This window comes from Oreochromis aureus, linkage group 20 (assembly GCF_013358895.1).
Source record: "Oreochromis aureus strain Israel breed Guangdong linkage group 20, ZZ_aureus, whole genome shotgun sequence".
Classification (NCBI taxonomy): Eukaryota; Metazoa; Chordata; class Actinopteri; order Cichliformes; family Cichlidae; genus Oreochromis; species Oreochromis aureus.
In genome coordinates, this window is record NC_052961.1 from 32,165,229 (window position 1) to 32,189,695 (window position 24,467).

The 24,467-nt window shown below is 41.5% G+C and overlaps 2 protein-coding genes across 2 annotated transcripts; both read left to right on the forward strand.

Annotated features, from left to right (window-relative positions):
* The first annotated feature begins 6,019 nt into the window (after positions 1–6,019).
* Positions 6,020–11,955, forward strand: dpm1 (dolichyl-phosphate mannosyltransferase subunit 1, catalytic). Its single transcript, XM_031728782.2, has 9 exons — positions 6,020–6,199; positions 6,400–6,499; positions 6,685–6,718; positions 6,813–6,889; positions 7,419–7,444; positions 8,062–8,157; positions 8,288–8,356; positions 8,480–8,594; positions 11,212–11,955. The coding sequence occupies exons 1-9, from the start codon at positions 6,069–6,071 to the stop codon at positions 11,314–11,316; spliced, it is 753 nt and encodes a 250-aa protein (XP_031584642.1). The 5' UTR covers positions 6,020–6,068; the 3' UTR covers positions 11,317–11,955.
* Positions 11,956–13,787: 1,832 nt separating this feature from the next.
* adnpb (activity-dependent neuroprotector homeobox b) lies at positions 13,788–22,998 on the forward strand. The gene is made up of 4 exons (XM_031728781.2): positions 13,788–14,253; positions 17,344–17,460; positions 18,725–18,817; positions 18,995–22,998. The coding sequence occupies exons 2-4, from the start codon at positions 17,353–17,355 to the stop codon at positions 21,977–21,979; spliced, it is 3,186 nt and encodes a 1,061-aa protein (XP_031584641.1). The 5' UTR covers positions 13,788–14,253; positions 17,344–17,352; the 3' UTR covers positions 21,980–22,998.
* The last annotated feature ends 1,469 nt before the right edge of the window (positions 22,999–24,467 follow it).

Genomic DNA, 24,467 nt, shown 5'->3' on the forward strand with positions numbered 1-24,467 from the left:
CATGACAGTGTCATAGTTCTTCATTGGAACCGTCTTGAGGAGATCAGTGGGGTCTATTTTGCAGAGCGCAGCCAACCTGTACGTGACAAGCAAAATGTTGTTGTCAAATTGCCTGCTGTAGTAGTCTCGCTCCCTGGGGCTGCAGTAATCCTAGCGTATTTGTTAAAATAAAGGCAGGTCATTTGGACCGAAGTGGGGAAACTCTTGTTCCCTTCAAATACTTTGCACCACACTGCAGAAAATAAACTCTCTGTTACTGATCTTACTTTTAAATAGTTAGTGAAAGTGCTGAAATATATTTAGAAATGCACTTACACTCTTAAAAGTGCCCCCCAAAAATGTCCCTTTTGACTTTGTCATGTTATTTGATCATTATTGCTATTGCATTCATGTACAAGCAGGATATTAAAGCTGTAGTTCGATTTTATTGTGGAATAGTCTGCTGAATATTTGTGAATTGATTAGCCTGTAAAAGACGCATCATCACAGACACCCATTTATTATTATGAAAAAAATCCGTCCGATTGATGATTTAATTCATCATTTCTGTGATGAGGTCTGTTTACTACTGAAGAGGATTAGGGCCACTGGGGAAAAAAAAAGTGGGCACATGTTTTTTTTCTTCTTTTCCAGAATTCTGAGAAAAAAGTCTCAGTTGTATTTGTTTGTCTGATTGTTGAATTGTTTCTGTATTATTTTGTGTATTGTTCTGGCCAGGTTGCTTCCCAGAAGAAGATAGTCATAATAATACTTGTTTTTGTTGTGGTGTAAAACTGTATTGCCCACTTACAGGGCCATCCTTTTTGTGAAGCAGACCGCTGATTCACATCAAGGTCCAGCGTGCTGTAACTTGTAATTTCAACTGCTACAGCGAATGAAATCTTTTAAAAGACAGTCGTTCTCCTGTGCTTCTTTTAAGAGAAGAAAATGAACACAGCAAGTACAAAAAGCTAAACTCACCACTAGGTAAAGATCACCCTGAGTGGCTTTAACTTCGATGCTGTCAATTTTGCTGGTCAATATTACTATATTGACCAAATAAATATTATGTTTTATTGCAGCTTGAAAAAGCAGTGCTGCTTTGTGCGAAGAAGAGCAAAAAAGGAGAAATCCGATGTGAAATATTAACCCCTGGCTGCAGACTAACAGCCTTTGTCAAGGAACCCTTTCAGAAGATGGGGTGATGTTATCAGTATTGTTGTGAAGGTAAGATTCAGATCCTGCATTTTTAAAGTTATGATTTATGTTTTTGGTGTAAAAAAAAATATTTTCTTATGTTTACCTGTTAGAAGACCATTTTACTGTAAAAACAGAAATTCAATCATCAACCCTTCTCCCATTTTCACATAAGCCATCTTTAATGTCCTCTTCTCTGCCACTGTCACCGGAGTATCTAGCTTTATGCCGACCACAGAGCCAGCCTTGCTGATTAGTTTTTCCTGGATGAGTCCTTTGCTGTGCTGCTCCCCCAGCACACCACAGCATAGAATAGTACTTTGGCAACCACCAACTGGTAAAACAACCTCAGGAGCTTCGTGCAGATGTTGAAAGACCTCAGTATCCTGAGGAAGTACAGTCTGCTTTGGCCTTTTTTATGCAGGTGCTGCATGTTGCATGACCAGTCCAGTTATTTGTCCACACACAGCCCCAGGTACTTGTACTTGTTGACCACCTCCATCTCCTCTCCCTCTATCTGAACTGGCAGTGGACCTGGTCTGGACCTCCCCAAGTCCACAACCAGTTGCCTTGGTCTTTGAGGTGTTGAGTTGCAGGTGGTTTGTGTGACTCCATGTAACAAAATTCCTCGCCAGCCTCCTGTACTCTTCCTGATCATCCCAAATACACCCCATGGTGGCTGTGTCGTCCGCAAACTTCTGAATATGGCAGGATTCAGAGGTGTACAGGGTGAAGAGAAGAGGGGACAGCACAGTTCCCTGTGGTGCTCCTCTGCTGTGATGTCCTTCAGCCTGACGTACTGTGGTCTGTTGGTGAGGTAGTTGGCAATCCAAGCAACCAGGCAGGTGTCTACCTGCATCCTGTTCAGTTTTTCCTGGAGCAGACAGGGCCTGATTGTGTTAAAGGCACTCAAAGTCAAGAAACAGGATCCTGGCCGTGCCTTTTCCCTTGTCCAGGTGTGAGTGGGCTCTGTGTAGGAGGTACAGAATAGCATCTTCCACTCCAACATCCGCCTTGTAGCCGAACTGTAGTGGGTCCTGGGCATGTTGTACCTGTGGTCGGAGGAGGTTGAGAAAGAGCCGCTTGAGTTTGTTTGCCTTCTCCACAGTCCCCCCCACTGTGTTGTTCTTGGTGTTGTGGCCTGTGATGATTTTTACACCATCCCAGACTTCCCTCATATTGGTCCTCTCCATCTTCTGCTCCACCTTCCTCCTATAGGAGTCTTTTGCTTCCCTCAGGCAGTGTTTCACCTCCTACTGTGCTTCATCTCCCCTTTCACTTTGCTCCTGAAGGCCTTCTTCTTCATGTTGAGGACAGCTTTGACTTCCCGTGTTACCCACTGTTTGTTATTAGGATAACACCGTACCACCTTAGCAGGGGCGACCGCATCCACACAAAAATTGAGATAATTTGTATGACAGTGCGAATTTTGGCATCAATTCTTCAAAATAATCTCGGATATATTGAATATAAAATTGACTCCGACTCCACATATCGCTATATTTGGCAAACCACCAAATAACCTTCAAACTACAGCTATTCAAAATAACCTTATTGCCTTTGCTTCTCTCATTGCTAGAAAAAGAATTTTGTTGTTGTGGAAATCATCTCAGCCACCATTAATTAAAGTCTGGCTACAGGATATCTTAGGACTCTTAAAATTGAAGAAGATAAACTTCTCCATCAGAGGCTCATCGGATAGATTTTTTACTTACTGGAAACCATTACTTAAATACTTAGAAAAGGTACCAGCACGAGAAATCTCTCTGTAATCCACCATATGATGATGTACAAATTTTTCTGCTATTCCTGGCAGTGGCTGATCTACCTTATAAAAATACTCTATTTAAAGATATTCCAGCATTATTAATTGGTTTCGACGAGGAGCAAGTAATCATTAACACAAATACTGTTACTATTGTTGGATAAGATTTATATCAATATTGATTAATGTTAAGACCTTATTTTAGGAGGCTACCAGATGTTAATGTTAATATTAAACTATAAGGAAATGCATTAATATTTTATTGTTGATTTTTTTTAATTATTATTATTATTTATTTATTTATTTATTTATTTTTTGATGGGTCAACTCATTTTCTCTGCAAAATATTTATTTTTTCATTATTGGGAGGGAGTGGGGGGTATTCATGTATTTAGGTATTCATCTCATTTATATTTTGTGTATGCTATAAAAAAGAAATAGGAAAAGATTATTATTTCTATATGTACTTATATGTTTTATGACAGTTCGGTATTGAAAATAAAATATATACCTATGTATGACAGTGTGTCGCCTCCTCTATGTCCTCATCATGTGGGATCAGAAGCACATCCCAGTCTGTGGTGTCATAGCAGTCTCTCAGAGCATCCTCCTTTTCTGGGGTCCATCTCCTAATGGAGCGTGTTGTGACAGGCTGCCTTTGGTTGAGGGGTCCAAAGGCAATCTATCTATTGTGCTTTGTATCTTTGGCTCAACATTTCTGTGCATATTTCCAGCCATCACGTCATAGGATCGGAATAATCTCGATACAATTTAAACCCTTTACTGTCCAAATTTCCCAAGCCATATGTGTCTGCTAAATATATTTTGCTCCTTTTCCATAAAATGGGATAGATGTTTTTTCACAGAGTGCTCCTACCACACCTCACTAGAGACTTTCCCAATCAGGAGTGCAAAAGAAGAAAGAGTGAGAAAGGTTAGAGCGTAAAAATAAAATACATAGAATGCACAGAAAACTGCCAACAAGCTTCCTTTTGTCTTGTCTGTTTGTCAGCGACATAATTTGTATCAGTTATGCATTTTAGAATAAAACATCAGGCAGTTTCTACAGAAAAATATGCTAAAACAATGACAACTTTAAACCAATGCCCATGGGATATGTATGGGAAGATATAGATGTAATACCCATATGCATATTAGAGTACAGATCAAATGTAATCACATTTATTCTATACACTTTGGGCATTTTCTCTACCTCACATCCATTTTCCAAGCAAGCAAGCAGGCATGTGCTTTGACTGTGGGAAAAATTAAAAGACATGTTTTGTTATGTTCTGTCTTTGAGGGGAACTTCATTTTTCCCATTCTGTTTTCAGTGGTGAAGAGTTTCCTGGGAGACAAAGGACTTGCTCCAGATCAATCAATAAATATGGAAAGTATAAAGTGAAGTTTTTTGTTTGTTTGTTTGTTTCCCAGCGTTTTCTTATGTTAAGCTTTTCAACTTCAGTTCCATGTCCATTACAACAGCACACAGCTTTGTTCCCTGTTTGACATATAAATGTTTTGTATTTCAATTTTGTTATCTTTCATAATAAAAAAATTGCCAAATATTATCATTTTTGTTGTTATTCGTACCTACAATGTCATTAAAACACAATTTCGATAGCTACATGGTTAAGATACAGCTCATAAAAGAAACACATAGAATATTGATATACTGTATGAAATTTGTGATAATCTGCATTGAATTAAGATAGCCTGTTGATTTCAGGTAAGAGAAAAGTTTAATAAATGACGTTTTTAAAGAGCCTTATAAATGTGATGTCTAAAGTTAACGCCAATGAAAAGCCACCATTTTAATATAGAACCTTGGTTATGGCGCTTGAAGATGTAAGCATCAGAGAACAAAGGACCCACTGACTGGAAGCTGTCAATTAACAAGTTACGGGAGCACAGAACACAGCGTTGCCCATAATCCTTGGCTACTATTAGTCACTAGTATCCATAGCCATATGCTCTTCAGAATGAAAGCTATATAACGATAACTTTCCTATTTTTATTATTGTCTAGCCACACAATGAAGCTAATTAGAGCAGTATGAGGCCGTCCTACAGCTGACAACCCAAGGCAGGAATTGAATCCGATTCCTGAATCACAAACCTCGAAGAACTACAACTATGCCCGTTGATTGGCACAGTTTATATACAAGTCTTTGTCACTTGTGTCGTTGAAATTATATTTTTGATGTAATTAGGTCTATTTTCCAGATAACGCTTCAGGTTACCGAGACATTTTGGACCAGTCTGTGCTTAAAACATTGTGAGAACAGTTCTGGGAGGGTCTTTTTCTCTTCCAACATGACTGTGGCCTAATGTACAAACATGGTCCATAAAGACATGATTGAATGTGTTTGCCATAGAAGCAGAGTGGCTTGCTTTGAGCCCTGATCTTAACTCCATCAAGCACCATTGTGATGAACCAGAATGGAGATTGCAAACGTCCAACATTGGTGTCTTACATATCAAATGCTCTTCTGGATGAATGGGTAAAAAAAAAAGAAAAAAAATCCAAAGACATGTTAAAAAAATCTTGTAGAAAACCTTGGCTGACAAATGTAAACACTTAAAGCTGCAAATGCGGTTCCGATCCACACTCCAGTCCAGATGGTGGCAGTAAAGCACCTGAAGTTGTTTGCCATCTGCCATAAATAGATAGAAGAAGACGACGCATGATGTCGCGTGCTGCTTTTTAAGCAGCGTACCTGCAGAAATGTACTGACCCTGTTCACTAAAGCTATAAAAAAAACTATGGTTGTATGTGAAAAAAATGAAGATCCTTCAATCACTTTATTCTCTGGCTTAATTAGATAAACTTCTCCCCCTGGCGTATATGTATTGTATGTTCTGGCTAATGCTTGTTTGTTTGTTTGTTTCTGGTACACAATTTCTGGACGTACAAAACCTTTAATGTAATACTGTTTAATTTTACTTTGTATTGTACTAATCTTTAAATAAAGATCTTAAAAAAAAACCTGCAGTAGATTAACGTCGCGTTTTTTGACATTTAGGTCCACACTCCACACCAGTTGGTGGCGGTAATGCACCATTTTGCTGTTTGCTAACCACCTATAAATAATATAAGGAAGACGGAGCAGAAGCTCAACGTCGCCATGGCAAGCAGGAAAACGTCGCGGCCAAACCGAGACAGCGGGGACAAATACTCAGTACTATTACCCACCTACAACGAAAGAGAAAACCTGCCTTTAATAGTGTGGCTGCTTGTCAAGTATTTCGGGGAAAGGTGAGTTACTGGGAGTTAGCAAAGGCTCTCCGCTCGTGCTAGCTAACGGTGGAAGTCAATGATGAGCTGTCACTAAACAAGTGTCAGTAGCTCGACTTCAAGGGGTCAATGTAGGATTTCAAGAATATAAGAGCTGTAAGGGTAATGTTAAGCTTACTTATTGCTGCCGTATTCTTATATTTCATTTGCCTTATTTACAGTGGTTTTAACTACGAGATAATTGTTATTGATGACGGAAGCCCAGATGGAACACTGGAGGTGGCAGAGCAGCTTCAGAAAGTCTATGGGGAGGACAAGATCGTAAGTTTTAAAGCAGTAAAGATAGATATGTTACTTTAAGAAGTACCAACAGTACATCACGAAAGTATTTATGAAATAAGAGCGCATTTAATGTGTCATAACGTTGTTTTGCTTGGGAACTATTTGCCATAGTATTTACTGTCCATGCCAAAGGATTTACTTAAACTATTTTGTGTGTGTTTCAGCTGCTACGACCAAGAGCGAAAAAATTAGGCTTAGGTAAGTATTAAACTGTGCCAGAATGAGTGTGTAAGCTCTAGTAAATTTTGTCATCTGCTCATCAGAGTGTTTGTCCTGCTGTTTCCTTTCAAAGGCACTGCCTATATCCACGGCATGAAGCATGCTTCTGGGAACTTCATCATCATAATGGATGCAGATCTTTCCCATCATGTGAGTGGAGCATGTTTCAGTCATTCTGTCTGTGTTCGTCTTTTAATGGCTTGACAACAGTAAGTGGTAAAATTTTACATGTGTAACTTACAGTCTCAGTATCCACTCTTCAGGTTATCTTTCTGATTAAGTGGTTAATCATATATCAACAGTTCCTTCTTTTAGATCAGCTGACAATTCGTTAATATTCCCTAAAGCAGGGGTCTCAAACTCGTGGCCCAGGAGCCACTCGCGGCCCGGGAGCCACTTGCGGCCCACATCACCCCTACTTTGTTTGTTTGTTTGTTATTATACTACTTGAACACTAAAGTGGCCCTCCAATGAGATGACAGTACCAGCAGTGGCCCACAGCTCATTTAAGTTAGAGACCGCTGCCCTAAAGCCTAAATCGTCAATTGTTCTTAGCTACAACCAGGTTACTGGTATACATTCTGCCATTTCTAATGTGCCTAAAATGTTAAGTATAACCGATTCTCTGTCTGCTATTTCTTGTCAGCAATAATCTTAATGTTTTTCTTTTCCATTTCAGCCCAAGTTTATCCCAGAATTTATTCAGTAAGTGTCTCTGAATTCACATTTCCTATATTTTTATTTCTGTAAAGCCAGACTTACTTGGCTGGATTTTAGGGACCAATGCCAGTGGTGATTTATAGGGAGTAAAGAAAGAATCTGCAATTGGCAAAGAGGGGAAAAAAGGCTGAGGTATGGTGGACTGAAAATCTGTGGCAACAGAACTGACAACACTGTGATGAAATTTGAGGAAACATGGATTTTTTTTTATTGTGCATGCACAACTTCAATAGGCACCAATAAACATGATGGAGAGGTTCAGCTGAATAACTGACATCCATGTAGGTGTGACGTAGTAATGAGCTGTGTGCTGCAGCATTTTGAATTTCATCACAAAGCTGAAGTAACATGGGAGTCTGTGGTAACTGTAGACATAAACTGAGTAAATACAAAAATGTGTTTGATGACCTGATGCATGTAGAGAAAAAAAAAATACCCTGCACAGCACTGTTTGTCTGTCATAGCTCAGTATCAGCCAAAAATTTCAGCTAACAAATACTAAATCAGCTCCAGGAGATTAATATTTATTCAGCATCTCTGCCTTGGATGACAGTTGTGTCTTTCCTTTTATTTCAAATACCTTTTGTTTTTTGTTATGTCAGGAAGCAGAAGGAAGGCGATTACGACTTGGTTTCTGGTACTCGATACCGAGGGAACGGAGGGGTTTACGGCTGGGACCTTCGCAGGAAACTCATCAGGTCACTACTGGTTAACACTTCTTTGTAATCAGTTTCCACTCACCTAATAGGCAAGAGGCTGAAGTTTTATATTTCTTCATTTTTTTTCTTCTTTTTTTTCCTCTCCTCCCCTTCCTCCTCTTGTTCACAGTCGGGGGGCCAACTTTTTGGCTCAGGTGTTGTTGAGACCTGGTGCTTCAGATCTCACAGGCAGCTTCAGGTAAATGGTGTTACTGTTGTGATGTTGTGAATTAAGTGCTACTGACTGTTACAATTAGAGCTGTATTTTCTTTCACTACTGCTGTGTTTATTTTATTTTTTTTCCTCCACTGACTGACTTCAGACTATACAAGAAAAAGGTGCTGGAGAGTCTTGTTGAGCAGTGTGTGTCCAAAGGCTACGTCTTTCAGATGGAAATGATCGTCCGAGCCAGACAACTCAACTACACAATCGGAGAGGTGAGGTTCTCTCTCTCTCGCTTTAATAATTATTTTTTTTTTTTTTAAATGTGTTTAATTTTCAGGTAGTTCAGTGTGAGAAAAATCATTCGTGTGTCATTCGTTCTCTTCATTTTTTTTAGTTGAGGATTAAAATCGAGGAAAAAAGAAAATGTGTTATTTTTGTCATTCATCTCTTTTGAGTGCTTTTTTTCATCTTGATTTCATGCTAATTGAAAAATGAAAAAGCAGGCCAAGAAAACCATTTGATTCTCATATTTAATCAGTCTGATTTGTGTGAGCAGGAAGCTGCTGACTTGTTTTAAAAAAAGGGGTAATAAGTATCTAATTTTTTTTTTTAATGCTTTACAGTTTTTGGCTTGCTATTAGGAGCTTTCAAACTGCATTCTGCTTCATTACAGCACTTTTAGGAGTGAAGAACTCCCAGAAAAAGCTTTAACACATTTAAAACCAGTTTTTAGAGCAATTTCACAGCTTTGTTTGTGTCCAGACCACATAGCTTCAAAACCAATATGCGTATATGGGTCATATACACACAGAAATAGATTTCTTAGAATGTTTGAGACTTTAATATAGGATAAAGGAGCAATTTCCCCCCCAAAAAATCTGCATTAAATATCCTATTAGAGCAGGTGTAGCTTAAAAGCCAAACATTTGCTAGAAGGTATACAGCGACATTTACGGGTTAGCCAGATGACAGTCTCTCTTTTTCTCTGGCTAGATGACTGTGGTACTCATGCTGAACATGCTGGAAGCACCGTGTTCTCACTGATTTGTGTTACTTGTATGCTTTAAGTGTGATAGAAAGCCTCTTTATTTATTTTATTTTATTTTATATGTGCTTTTGTTGTTAATTACTTTTGGCTATTTATTATTTCCCAAGGGATTTCCACAGTGGATAGAAGTGCATGCACAGAGTTCTACAGCAGAGGGGCGTACTATGAAACAAGTTCAACACAGCCAGTTTTCATTGTGTTAACTAGTGTGGAAAAAAAATAAAATCTAAAACTGCTTTCAGCACGCTCACATAAAACGAGGTGTTTGACACATCATGTGACTCTTCTGCTTACAAAGATCCCTTTGAATAACATCTACTCCAGTGAGAGACATTATTAGACGATGATGATAAATTGGTAATTTAAAATCTATAAAGAACATAAAACAGTGAACTACAGCACTGTTGCAGATAATTAATGCTGTAGAAGTCATTAATCTTGGGATTTAGTGCACAGAGCAGTAAAATAAACATTTTAATTTAAGGGAATTATTTTAATGATGAGTGAGCCTTCGGTGCTGCTGTTTACTTCTGTTTTCTTGTAGCTGCAATTCTAGTGTAAAATAGTTAGCAGTAGATCAGAATCAAATATAAAAACATTTAACTCCAGATTAATACATGCATTAATTCATTCCCATGACATGCACACATGAAATGTGTTCTATATCCATAATAACTACCTCCATTGTCACAAAGAGCCACTGCAGCTTGTAGCGCCGCACGTTGTGATTCGGCAGTTTTATTTCCTAACACAACGAGAGAGGGATTTGAGTCTTTTGTTCAACCTTTCACCTGTTGAACAAATGTGTTAACCGCTACACTGTGAAGCCACCCAAGCACAGGATCTATATTGCACTTAAAACATGCCGTAAATAATAGAATCTGTGAAAACTTCCGGCAGTTTTAAACCGAAACCCTGAACGCAACCCGCTCCCAAGCAGGTTGTGTGTTCAGCATAAGTTACCATGGTGATTTAGCTAGGTAAAAAGAGATCCACTTCCGCCACACAGAAACCTCAGGCTTTAAGCTCCAGATAGCTCGCTAAGCACTTGATTTATGCCTCATATTACACCCCTCAGGAGTGCAGTAACTTGTACACTCCTTGAGGTTGACTTTGTGCCTCCTTCTGGTATCAAACCCATGATGTCTACACCATGGAGCCACTTCCTGTAGTTTAGGTTAAGTTAAATATTATCTCAGTGTTCATGTAATTTCTTTTCTGAAAGCTTCATTGTTATTTCAGTTAAGATTTTTTTTAAATACTTTTAGTTCAGTTTCAGCCATCCATATTTACCAGTTTGACACAGTTTCACATTTGTGAAGTTATTATTTTGTTATATTAAACATGTAAAACGGGTCTGGTCAAACCCACCTACAGACAGTTTTCTAGATATGAATAAAGTCTACTTTTAAACTAAAGGAAGTATTCAGTGTATACTTAAATCTGAAGTGCCACATTTAAAAAGTAGACTGCTAATTGGTGTATTTGAGGCTGTCTGAGCTCTTTCCATGGACTTTAGGCTACTAGATCCTTAATTGTAAATGGCAAACAAAAGAGAAGAGTCTTCTTCAGACATGTTCACACTACTGCAAATACTCTGATTCAGCTGCCTGGATAGACCTGGCAGGAAATGGCGCACAGGAGGGTCATTTTCTTGTGGTGTTTGAACAGAACCTGCAGCATAATGTTTTCTGGTTTTATTTTTTTTTAAAATCCAGTAAATGACCCTTTTACTGTTACCTTTGATTTTTATTTATGACATTAAAATCATGTTAACTCTTCTCATAACTAGTAAATCATGGATTTTTGCATGTAAAACAAATCTGTGGTTCTTCCAACAGGTACCCATTTCCTTTGTGGACCGGGTTTATGGAGAGTCCAAACTGGGAGGGAATGAGATTGTATCGTACGCCAAGGGACTGCTCATGCTTTTTGCCACAACATGATCAGTGATTTACTCAGTTTGTAAAACCCACAGGCCTATAGTCTTCCTCTTACTGTGTTTAATACGGTTCTATCAGAATTGTAATGAGGAGGGGGGGAAAAAACTCCACTTGCCTGTGGTCAGACAGCAGCATGACAGCAAATACCAAGGGAGACATCTCTCCCTGTTAGGTGTAAATATAAAAGAAGTCCCTGTCAGTAGACCTTCAAGAATACAAAAGAAACATAGTGCTTTACATTCCCATCATCCTCTTTAATCAGTTTCTGGCAAAGCGTCTCATCATTCCCGGCCCAGACAGCTGACTGAACTCTGCATTAACAAGCTGTCACATGACTTAAAGTGCACACTGAAGTGCTCCACCTATGATTGATTGTATAGAATTAAACTGTTTTTTATCACTGGCCTTGAGATTTTTTTTCCCTTGGGGATGCAGGCAGCTTCTCTTACTGATTTTCTTTAAGGAGTTTAAAGCCTGAATTAAACATGATTAGTTATTGATATTTTGGACTCAGAACGTTGACCTCCAAGGTCTTTCAGTAAATTGGCTTTTTCCTGATGATTGTTGTAGTAGTGACTCCATACAGCCCTTATGGAAGTTTAACTCTGTCATTCTCAACAAATAAATATTTTTCTTCCCGTTTCTTCATTGCATATTTGAAAAAAAAAAAAGTCAATAGATAAAGTTCCATTTATAGATTCTTTACTGGTTTTCAGATTCCTGTAAAATGCATTTGATCACAACACCATTAACCTTTTGGAATCCACTGTTATCACGGGAGTCTGCTGACAAGTCTGCGTGTATTAGCAGAATGCTACCATAAGGACAAAATCAGCTTCAGTGTAAGAAAAAGTCAAGGACATAAGTGTTGTTTCATTATGGAGTATGTCGCCAGTGCCCTCTGCAGGGCCCCCGCTGAATTGCGACCAATTCCTGAACAACGGAGTTAACGGGAGGTGGAGTAATTGCATCCAAACTTTAAGTTCTGGACTCTGGACCACCCTACAGTAACTGACCGTGTTCTGTTCAGAGGGTTAGGCTGATGTATAACTTGTGAGGAGTTAATCAAAGATGGTGTTTGGCCACTGAGTAACTTTTCCCCTTGTGTTATTTAAATTTCAAGTAAAGGAATAATTCTGTGTTTTATTATTTTGGATTGATTTCTTTGTTTTACAAACATAACACTCATCATCCATATTTCCGTATACAATTGTTCCTGTTAAAGAGGGGAAAAAAACCTTTACCAAGTCTCTTCGAAAGTGTAGGCTTTTTTTATTAGTTAAAAACTTTGCTTGGGTTTCACACGCATAAAATCGATAACTGTGTACACTGATCACAACTCTGTGAGTGGTTCAATACTGACGATCGCACATGGGGCTTTATCTTGAATCCGATATATTAAGAGAAGTAATTCTGGACCTCACTGACGTCTGAACCCCAGCTCTAATACGACTTATTTAAACTGAAAACAGAAGCCAGATGTTGTGGCTCACCAGAGGCTTACCCAGAAATATGGTAAGTAATAAGGTAATATGGTAAGGTTCATTACTGGCCTTGAAACAGGAGTTTGGGGCATTCAATATCTCATAGTTCTCCCCACTACGCTGTTACATACTACTCCTGAGGCTTTAATGGTCAAGCCTCTACAGCTCTGATATGCTACATGGTATAAATGTGCTTTAACTGGAAAACCACCTTAAAATATTGCCTCTGCCCCTTGAAAACTAGCCCATAATGAACAACCCATTTCACAGCCTCAGCCAGTCAGGAGACTGAACATCAACACTTGACATTAAATATCACATGCAAGGCTGGCAAACAGCTGCTGTATTGCATAGCCCTTCACAGCAAACCTGAATACAATAGAGTGGCAGGAGTGTGAGTGACAGCGATGATGGGGTGAAAAGGAAGGATGGGCAAAAATCCACCCGACCTGATGGAGAACTTTTCTCTCACTTTAACCATGTGAATGCAGTGACACTCTGGACTCAGTGCTGATAACAGAACTATTCTTTGGGGCAGCCCTTCTCTTGGCACTGTACAGGAAAGTAGTCCCGGCCACTTCGGTAGGCTCGGGCAGCTATAGTACAGCGCCACCTAACGTTGCCTCAATCGTTCATGGCACTCCAGCTGAGTGCTGAGGCACTGTGTTCATCCGTCCCTCCACAAGGGAGGGGATGGGGTGGGGGGTGGGGGACGCCAGATGTAGCCAGAACGCGCGTGCGCACTACTCCGGTGGAAACCTACTCCGGTAGGACGCCCGCTATCGGTGAGTTCCCGCAAATACTGTGTTGGGTTGTTTACCCCACAGAGTCAGACACCGACACCAAAATCCTGCCGCAGGGTCTGATAGACGACACGGGTTTTCCTTTGAACAGACATTTGCTTAATTGGTTAAATTGATTGACAGACCAATCAAGAGTTTCTAATGAGCCGGCCTCGCGAGGTTCTCACAATTTATGCTAATCAAGTCGATGTCACTTCCGCCCCTTTTATTTGCGCCATTTTGGATAGGGCAGTTTCTAGGCTGGATGTGTATTGTCTGTCAGAGAAGAGAATGGGCAAAGCGTTATCGGCTAATAGGCACTCGTAGGTAGAGTTAAATGCGATTTATTTGAACGAGGAGCTGCGCCGGTAGTTGTTCCTCAAAAACAAGACATGTGCCCACCCTCACCACTCCAGGGAATGGAGCTTTTAATTGTCTAATGAAGCTGCAAGGCTTTTCGCTCCCGTTGGCCGACCGGAGGGAAGAGGATAGCCCTTGTCGGCGAGGGACAGTCGGGTTTGGAGGATAGACTCGCGTTCGGGCGACTAGTTCTTCTGCCGAAGCAAGCTGTCACCTTAAAGGATATTGGCGGAGATATCCGAGCAAGTCAAAGTGTCTCAGCCATCCTGAGGTGACACATTTCACTGAGACGGGAGCGCTGGATGTGAACGCAGGTAAACTTGTCTCTCTTAATGTTCGGCGTTACCCTGAGGGAGAGAGAGTTTGCTGTTAGCCGTAGCTACCTGCGCTGATGCGGTGGGTGGCGATGAACTACAGCTAAGGTAACTTGGCTGTCGATGTTCTGTTACTCCCTGTAAGGGGCGCAAGCTCAAGTTGAATTACTTGTCCAGTAGGTAGGTTTGTTTATAGCAGCCAACAAAAACTAAATGCAGACAGGTGTTGTTTGTGTTTAAATAAGGGCACAAAAGGCGGAACTATTATTATTATTATTTCAGCCAGTGTTGTTAGTGCGAGTTTGGCTAGCCTAGCATGCTAACTTAGCGCGGTGTGTCCCCATTCTTTGTCAGTGACAGCATCTCCCTGCCAAATCTATCGATTTGGATTTTGCCAGATGTTTATGACTGACACCAGCGTGGACCCAGGGCACGATTTATTTGTCTCCGTCGCTCATGCCGCCGGGCTTGCTGGTCTTTCATGCGAAGAAGGCTCCTGGTGTCGAAAGTGTAGCTGTATTACTGGACACAGTGTTGTCTTCGACCCGGTATAGGTTGTGCATTTTACATGTCTACAGCCGTACCTGAGATCATGCAGGTTTGCATTTGAAGCCTCAGAGCTCTGATCTTCTGCATTTGAAGATCAGAGGTCAGCCAGGTGAGAAGAGGGTTGTGATGCACTAGTAACGCTGAGAGGATGGCTGTCACTTGACTGGGACAAGAGTCAGGTTATGATCAGGAAATATCAGCCTCATATACATCTGTAATAGCAAGTGCTGCAGGCAAGCATCAAGTTCAGTGATACAACTGTGCATTGAAAGCTTGAAAGCATCTCAAACTTTTTCTGGTGTCAGAGTGGACATGGATGTCACCAGAAGCTTCTGCCTTCATCCCTACATTGAATGTAGAAGTGTAAACAGCAGCTGGGAGACAGGTTTTTGTGTCCTGGTGATGGACTGAGTGAGGAATTCTGTGGTTGAAGGTTTAAAGGCTTAAAGGCCTCCTGTTTTCTTCTTTTTTTACACCACCATGATTTTGGGGGGGGGCTTTTTCTTCTCCCTGATCTGAGAAGAGCAGAGAGCTGCCTCCTACTGCCTTTCCTTCCTTTCCTCTTCCTTCTCTCCCTCCCTTCCCTCCTACTCAGCCTCTCCTGTTTCTTTTTTCCTCTTGCTCCTTTTCTTACCCCCCTTCACTCCTATCCATTGCCCACTCTCTCACCCTCTTCCATTTTCTCTCTCCCCCTTCAGCCTCTTCCCCGCCTTTCCTCACCCTCCCCTCTGAGCCTGTCTGTCCAACCTCCCTGCCTCCCCATCCCTTCCCCCCCCTCCATTTCCGTCGCTCACTCTGTCCTCTCTGCTTTCCTCTCATCTCTCTCCTCACACTCCTTCTACCCTCACTCACTCTCCCACCCTCCCTCTCACTCTCCCTCCTCCTTCTCCCTGCTCCCTCACCCACCACCACCTCATCCTCTCACACTCGCCCTCCCCCTTCCCTGATTTCTCTCGCTCCTTCTGTCCCTCCCCTTCCTCCCTTCCTACCCCCCCACCCCCACCCCCACTCCCCTTCTCCCACTGCAGACATATTGTAGAGGCTGCTGCTGACTCAATAGGAGGCGCCATTCTGTGATGGTATTGCGAGGCAGGGAGGAGAAAAAAGGGGGCAGGCAGAATATAGGGAGGCTTACATAATGTCCTCTCTAGCGCCATCTACAAGTAATGGGCGGAAGAAGGATAGAGACACAGAGGGGAAGTGGGCAGGGGTGTGTGAGGCTTGCACTCCCTTTTGCTCAGTTCCCGCTGTAAGACCAATGTGAGGCAAGTAGAACTGTGGGGCGGCTGGGCGGACTGACAGAAAGGTCTCCTCACTGGACCAACAGATGGTAGAATCCACAGCCCCACTCAACTTGCGTTTTCTAGAAGGGGAAATAAGCTGAGGTGTTCACAGGAATTGTTTGGGAATGTACTGTTTATTGTTGCTGAGCTGCCTTCATGCCATTGTACATCAGTGACCTTTGACCTCAGTAGTTTGGAGCTTTGATTTGAATAGATGCACCAGACTGTTTGGTAAATACATTAACAACACTTGTGTCCTCTGTCTGACTCACTTTATTGATAAGTGATATTGATAATAACAGCTGGGAGGATCTGTGTGTTTCTGTCTTTGCGTTAGCAATGACACTTCTAACTCGTTAAGCTCTGGCTTGCCTGGTGGAAGCTGTATCCTGGCATCCATGTGCATTCTTGTGCAAATGAATGAGATAAAGCAGAAACCCTGTTATGAAAAATACCACAACTCGATGTCATAAGCTCTGCAGGGTAACATTTAAGTTTTGTTATTCTGAGGTCTCAAAAGGTTTTCTGGAAACATGTTTGCATCACCCTATTAACCTCTGTGAGAGAATAAAAGCTTTGCTGCTAGCTATTTCTGACAGAACATGGTGGCATGTGTCAACGTAGAGAAAGCCCAAGTGTGTGAGTTATGAAAAAAAATCATTACAGCCGAATTCCATTTACCTGCTCCAGTTGTGTGGCTCTTGTATTGCTTGCCCTGGCCTACTGGGGCACTTTAATAAAGCACAGCTATTGCTCAGAGTGTTGCTAACACCTCATGTGTTTTCTGCCCTGTCAAGTTGAGTGTCCTTTGTGGAAGCTGCCTTTGTAATTAAGACAGGGGTTAGTCTTAACTGAGTGACGAACATGCAGAAATTCCACAGGAAAAGGACGCAGGTTTAGTTGGGTCATTGAATTGTAGTGTCTTGCAGATGAGTCCATACAGTCACAATAAATCATATGAACATCTGCACAAAACTTTGCAGTCACAACTTGTTTCCATGTCTCAGTAAAATGATAATAAAGTCAAAATACAAAGAAGACATTACTTTAAAAGTTGAAAGCTGTGTTCTTCATATCTGAAAAGAACTTTTGAATCCACAATCTTGTTTAGGATTTATGAAAGGCAGGTTACATCATGTAAACTGTGGATTTCAGCTAACTGTTTATTCCTTGACCTTTGGCTTCAGTTACCAGACACCTGTCCAAAATCTGCCCTGCACCTGTTGATAGCATGGATGTCTTTGTGTTTTCTGTTCAGGCAGGCAGAATGTTCCAGCTCCCCGTCAATAACCTGGGCAGTCTGCGGAAAGCAAGGAAAAATGTCAAAAAGGTCCTCGGAGACATTGGCCTGGAGTTCTGTAGAGATCACCTAGAGGTGAGTGTGCAGGCTTTGGTGTTTTTTACAGTTACACATGCAGCATCTATGTAGATAATTTCTTCAAGTATTAACTGGATTCTTAAAATAGTATTTGAAATATTATGATGGTAAGATTAGTATGCTCATTTTTTTGACATGTCATTTCATTTAGAGGAAAGATGATCCTCTTCATTAAAAAAAAAAGCAGTCCAGTGGTCAGAAAAACATCTTAAAACAACTCCACATGCCTCAGTCAGCATGTTAAAGTTCATAACACTACAACTAGGAAAAGGTTGAGAAAGTTTGTTTTTGTTTTGATATCTTTTTTTTAAGACTTGCCATGAGAAAGCTTCTTCTCTCTAAAACAAATGCCTCACAACAGCTGTCTAGCACGGTGGTGGAGGGTTGATGATTTTGGCTTTTTTGCAACAACAGGAAGTGGGCATCTTTCAGTCCCTTAGTCAGCCTTCAACTCCTCAATATACACCAACGTATTCTAGAGTCAAATCTGAGGCCTTCTGTCCAACAGTTAAAGCTTGGCCAAAACTGTGTCATGATTCCTAACCAGTCAAAGTCTCGAGCTTAACCCAGTTGAAATGCTGCAGTATCAGAGGACTTTATTTATCCCCGAGGGGCAATTAACAAACAACCGAGCATGACTTTTGAACAGAGTATGACTTTTAAGAGAGCTGTGCATAAATGCATAACACTAACTTCAGTGAATTGAAGCAACAGTGTAAAGAAGGGTGGGCCAAAATTCTTCTACAAATATGTAAAGAACTGAAAAAGTGATAAAGAAAACGATAAATAAGTGTGTGCAAACGATATCAAAAGCATCACCAACTGAGTTTTTAAAACACAGTTTGCAGGTTTAGGTGTAGGAAGCATGAAAAACCTGCAAACTGTTGACCCTTGATTTTTGGTTTACTTTGTTTGTTAGTTCCCCCTCTAGCTACTGATGCAATGCTGAGCAAGCTTTCTTCACTCTGAACTGGACCAATATTGGGTCCAAATATCTGATTGGTAGATGATGATGAGAGACCTTAAAGTAAGTGTTTTTCAGATAACTGTAGAAGGGTACAGTCACAGGTATGAGTTAATTGAAAAATGGAAAACTCAAATTCTTCATCTAGTCAGTGTCTGATTGACATGCAAGAAGGCAGAAATAATTTCTCCATATATACGTATCTGTTTCATTCTTTGTCTTGTGACAGTTTCAAGTATTGTTCTGCTGAGTGATTGAATATATTCACTTATTTATGTTACATTCTTTGTTTGCTAGGACTATAAAGACTTCACTCCTCCTGAGGTGTATATAAAGCACACTAGCTGGGAGGATGTCTGTATGTGGGAACCATCGCATACCAAAGCCCAGGTGTGTGACATATAATCGCAACTTCTTTTGCGCATATTGTAATATATTACTGTGATTTCTTTTTCATTTTAAACACGTGTTATATAATTATGATTTTTTTTTTTTTTTTTAAATCACAAAAACAACTTCTTTTTTTTGTTTGTTTTTTTGTCTCCTACCCTCTCTCTCTCTCTCCAGGACTACCGCTCAAAACCTTTCTGCTGTTCTGGCTGCCTCTTCTCATCCAAGTACTTCTCTGCATACAAAAGCCATTTCCGCAATGTACACAGCGAGGACTTTGAAAACAACATTCTGCTCAACTGCCCATACTGCACTTACAATGGCAACAAAAAGACTCTGGAAACACACATTAAACTTTTCCACATGCCCAATAACACTGTGCGGCAAGGCCCCGGTGGTATGGCGGGAGCTGGTGGGATCATGATGAAGGATGGGCTGCTGAAGAGAAGCGGGGACAGTGTGGAACAGGCGGTGTACTACTGCAAAAAGTGCACCTACAGGGACCCTTTGTACAATGTAGTGCGAAAGCACATCTATCGGGAACACTTTCAGCAGGTGGCCCAGCCCTACATTGTGAAACCAGGAGACAAGGCTAATGCTCACAACGGTGGCACCGACGGTACTAACACGAACAACGTGAGCAGCAACCAGATTCACTGCAAGAAGTGTCTGTTTGTTCCACGGACCTATGAGGCACTAGTCCAACATGTCATTGAGGACCACGAGAGGATTGGTTACCAGGTCACTGCAATGATTGGACACACCAGCGTGATAGTCCCCCGTCCGAAACCCATCATCATGATGCCCCCAAAAACCCTAGGAGACAAAACCATCATTGGGATGGGCCCTAAAGGTGCAGTAATGGCTTCTACCAGGTCTCCTGGCTCACAGCAGCTGGGTCGACTTGTCATGGCATCAAAGACTGGCTTCAACTCTCAGAGTCTTCTGTCGGGATTGAAACACGATGCTATAGGATTAAAGGCTGGGACCACGCAGCCGTTCTCTATTGGCAGCCAGCAAGTTCGAGTTACTTTGCCCGGTAACGCCCAGGTTTCTGTGCCACAGCAGTCACACGCCGCAAAGCAGCTTATTTCTGGCGGCAGCCTACGGAGCCCAGTCATGCTCGGTGCTTCTTCCTCACTCAAATCAAACCCTCTCGGTTCACGTGTTCAAGCAGCAGCTACTACTGTAGCCTCTGTTACGGCTAAGAAAGGTGGCTCATCTGTCCTTGGCACATCCTACACCCAGAAGTGGAAAATCTGCACCATCTGCAATGAGCTCTTCCCAGAGAATGTGTACAGTTCTCATTTTGAGAAGGAGCACAAAGCAGAGAAGGTGCCTGCTGTGGCCAACTACATCATGAAAATTCACAACTTCACCAGCAAGTGTCTCTACTGTAACCGCTATCTCCCCAGTGACACATTGTTAAACCACATGTTGATCCACGGTCTGTCTTGTCCACACTGCCGTGCAACCTTCAATGACGTTGAGAAGATGGTGGCCCACATGCGGCTGTCACACCCAGATGAGAGAGTTGGCCCACGCACAGACTCTCCTCTGACTTTTGACCTCACTTTGCAGCAGGGTAATCCCAAAAACGTTCAGTTGATTGTTACTACATACAACATGAGAGATGCCCCTGAGGAGTCCGTGGCATTTCATGCTCAAAATAGCTCCTCTGTATCATCAGCCTTGTCTGCCTCGCTAATATCAGGTAAGAGGTTAATGCCTCAGCACCCACCCAAAACACCTTCAGGAGCTGCTGACAGTGTAACAGCAAAGATTGCCCCACAGGCATCTGTACCATACAAGAGGGATGTGGGCAAGACTTTGTGTCCTCTTTGCTTCTCTATCCTTAAGGGCCCAATCTCAGACTCACTGGCCCACCACCTGAGAGAGAGGCATCAGGTCATACAGACAGTTCACCCAGTAGAAAAGAAACTGACTTACAAGTGTATTCACTGCTTGGGAGTTTATACAAGTAACATGACTGCCTCCACCATCACACTACATTTGGTGCACTGTCGAGGTGTAGGGAAATCCCAGAATGGGCAAGATAGCCGGGCAGCCCATTCTTCTCGGGTCAGTGCGGCTCAGAGCAGTGCCCTCAAACGGGCCAGCTTCGATAGCTCTGAGGCTAGTGCACCAAAACGAAGGAGGCCAGGACCGCCCGGGGAAAGGGCCCACCCCAGGGATATTAATGGTCCGTCTGGATTTGTAGAAAACCCAGATGAACCTGTAGTCCTGGCACTTGACCCCAAAGGACACGAAAACCTGTCATACGAATCCAAGAAGGCATTTCTAACGCAGTATTTCAGTCGAGCACCATATCCTACACAAAGGGAGGTGGAGAAGCTGGCAGCCAGCCTGTGGCTGTGGAAGTCTGACATCGCCAGCCACTTTGTCAACACAAGGAGGAAGTGTGTACAGGAATGTGAAACCCACGGCGCCAGCGTGTTGCTTGGGTTCAGTATGCATGAGCTCAGCAAAGTTAGCCACGAGCTGGCGTTAGGTCAGGATGGCGTGTACGAGGGCAGACGTGGCAAACGGCGGACATCTAGGATGCATATGGGGCTATCGGAGCAGGCTCTGCAGAGACACAGGGAGCTTATAGCTGCTAATGGTGGCATAGCTCCACTACCAAAAAGAAAGCCAGCTACGAATGTGCAAGATACTAAAGCAAAGCCATCTGCCCCCAATCCCAACAGTGCCAGCAAAGACCAAACCAAGACAATCAACAGCACCTTACCACAGAAAATGCCTCTAGACCTCTCCGAACCTATAGCTATCGACTCTGACAGTGATGAGGAAGAGCAGCAGGAGGATAACAAGGAAGCAGAGGGAGAGGTACATCTCCATGGTAACCAGCAGCTTACTGGAGCTAAGGAAAGAATGGAGCCAAGGACAAGGGCCAAGATTGTTTCAGATCTAGATGATCTGTCAGACGATGACGACGATGATGACGATGACGAAGATGACGAAGATGATGACGACGATGAAGATGAAGGGGCGCACGTCGAGAATGGTTTTGGACCCACAGAGGGCTCAGGAAGACAGAGTGCTAAAGCAAGAGACACTCTACCCATCATCATTCCCAAGTTTGTCCCATCATCAGCAAGAAGCAGGAGAGACGCAGCCCAGCTGGGCAAGCAGCAGGTGTGACTGATAAAAATCAAAAGACTAGCACTCAAGAGAGGCACTTAAGATTTGATCACCTCGCCTGAACTGAAGGACACTGCACAGCAACACTATTCATCTGTGAAGGAGGGAGCAACGAGGGAACTCGAAAACAAGCCATCCAATGACTTCTAAGGGCAGCAGCTAGGACTCATGTAAAGATTTGTGAACAAAGTTTAAATGTTGTTTGTTTGTTTGTTTGTTTTGGTTTTTTCCCCCAGAGCGGGGGAGGGAAGGTGTAAAGATACTGACGTTACACCAAACAAAGTTTTTTGCCTTCTATATACTTTAGTACATTGGGGTGGAGTCCTAACGGTCATGTAGCCATTGAGCTTGGCTTAAAATACTGAGATGTTTTGAGGTCAGGCTTTTAAGCTGACCAATTAATCCATCATTTTTCATGTAGTTCTCCTCAGATAGGTAGTGTAAATTTGTACAGTCTTTTAGACATGTTTGGACACATGATGCTGTACATGTACTCTTAAATATTTGCTATTACCTGTGTGTAAGGTAGCCTCATATGTTCTACATTGGTATGCTTAACATACAATAGGTGTCGCTTTGGTGGCTGGTATTTTCTGGTATGTTTATTTTTTAACCAAAACTAGTTTCTTTGCAAAATAATATATCTATAAATAAACGAACAGTTTTTTGTTTGGATTTTAGATATTATTTTAATTCTTTTAATGAATTCTTTGGTGGAATGATAGTGGAAAGCCGCATTTCAGCCACTTTTTGCAGCCTTTTGCTCCTTATCCCTGACTGTACTGTACTTGCCTTCTATTTTCACAATTTTCACTCAATGTTTTGTTCCCCCTTCAAGACTGGACAGTAATCAGCAACTGACATACACAATAGTGAAAGCATTTTTTTTTTTTTTTTTTTTTTTTTTTTCAAAAAAGATATTGTGTTTTATATGTGTTCTTTGAATTGTGTGTATTTGTTTTCATTTTCCACTTTAGCATTTATGAACAATAAAGTGCTGTAATTGTGCTTCTCAGACAGTCAAAGTGACACTGGTTTCTTTTTTCACGTACTCGAGACTTTGAAGCTTTGAATGCATTTCTTTTTAAAAGGGATTTATTAAGCCTTGTTATTTTCTGCCATATAATCTGACAGATGTAGCATTTTTAAGACCGATACCAGTATTTGTTACCAGTGGATGTATCATTTTTCTTTAACACAAATAATGTAACAAGTCTTAGTGCATTGCTTTTATATGTTATTTAGGAGTCCTTACCAAGGTACTAAATAATCTTGTGGCAAGAAGGATTGATATCTGTGTTCCAAATATGTGTTACCAATGGAGAATTTGCAGAATGTCCTCTGCTGGACAAATTATGCAGTCACTAAAAACATGGGTGAAGGGTGTTTCTCCCATCTTTATTTTTTAATTGTTATTTATTGGTCGATTTAAAAATTCCAGTAATGACACACTGGCACATGGCTAATATCGGCACGGCCGATGTTTCAGTCAGGCTCTAAAATATACTGTTACAGTGGTGGAGCCTCATATTTAACATCGTTAAATTTTGAAATAATGGAGTCAGTGAGGCACAAGTGATCCCAGTGTTTCAGTAGTTTTTTCTGCTCTTGGCTTTTTATGATGTCAGAGGGAATCTACCTGCTCTTCAAAGCTTTTGTTTTATAGGGGGCTTAAAGGGAGGAGATCCTAAGAGCTTGTATCAGTGCCTGCTATAACATAAATAAGGCTTGTTTGAAACGGAAACTACTCCATGAATGAAAGTATGACGCTTCACTTCCTGTCTGATTTCTTAAAACTGACACAGGTGCTTCTTCCCTTGTGCTGTACTCTGCAATGTTTCGTGAGTTAGAGGGAAGAACTGGAGACATCTTATTTTACACAAGTGTCTGAACTTCCTTTGACAAGTAGTTGGTATTTAACTCATGTAGCGGTCAAATCTTTGATTTAAAAAGGTGCTGTAAGTGGACCCTTCTCAATACTAGGTAAAGGTCGGATGGTTAATGATGGATAAAATACTGTTAATGGTGCATTGATGGCTGTTTAGAAAAGCTGCTGTGGTTTTCCAGCTGGGAGCAGAACCCAGCAGGTTCAGCTGAAATCAATCTGAATGGCCACCAGATCATTGGAGATATAGAAAGTTGCTCATTCTGTTTTCTTTTACCACTTCAGCCTGTCCATAAATACAGTCTGGAAAAAAAAATCACTGCCAGTTCCTGCAGTAAAACTGTAAGCTGGCATAAGTATCGCTCCATTCACTTCTACAGGCCACAAGCCACATATTACCCACTACTGAAATATATTGACCACACTAGACCAGGATTTAGATCTTATTAAGAAATGTAAACTTGTGGTACATTTATAACGCACCAACATTTATGTACATTGCTCTATAGCACATTCACTTTGGGTCACTCTAACTTAATCAAATTTTCAGTTGATTTGATTATGTTGTTATAATTCAGTGTTCTTCGAGGAAACTCCGGGTCA

Coding starts and splice junctions, on each gene's coding strand:
- dpm1 (XM_031728782.2), top strand. CDS start 6,069: ATGGCAAGCAGGAAAACGTCGCGGCCAAACCGAGACAGCGGGGACAAA. Junction 6,200..6,399: donor GTCAAGTATTTCGGGGAAAG/GTGAGTTACTGG, acceptor CCTTATTTACAG/TGGTTTTAACTACGAGATAA. Junction 7,445..8,061: donor TTTATCCCAGAATTTATTCA/GTAAGTGTCTCT, acceptor TTGTTATGTCAG/GAAGCAGAAGGAAGGCGATT.
- adnpb (XM_031728781.2), top strand. CDS start 17,353: ATGTTCCAGCTCCCCGTCAATAACCTGGGCAGTCTGCGGAAAGCAAGG. Junction 17,461..18,724: donor TCTGTAGAGATCACCTAGAG/GTGAGTGTGCAG, acceptor TTTGTTTGCTAG/GACTATAAAGACTTCACTCC. Junction 18,818..18,994: donor CATCGCATACCAAAGCCCAG/GTGTGTGACATA, acceptor CTCTCTCTCCAG/GACTACCGCTCAAAACCTTT.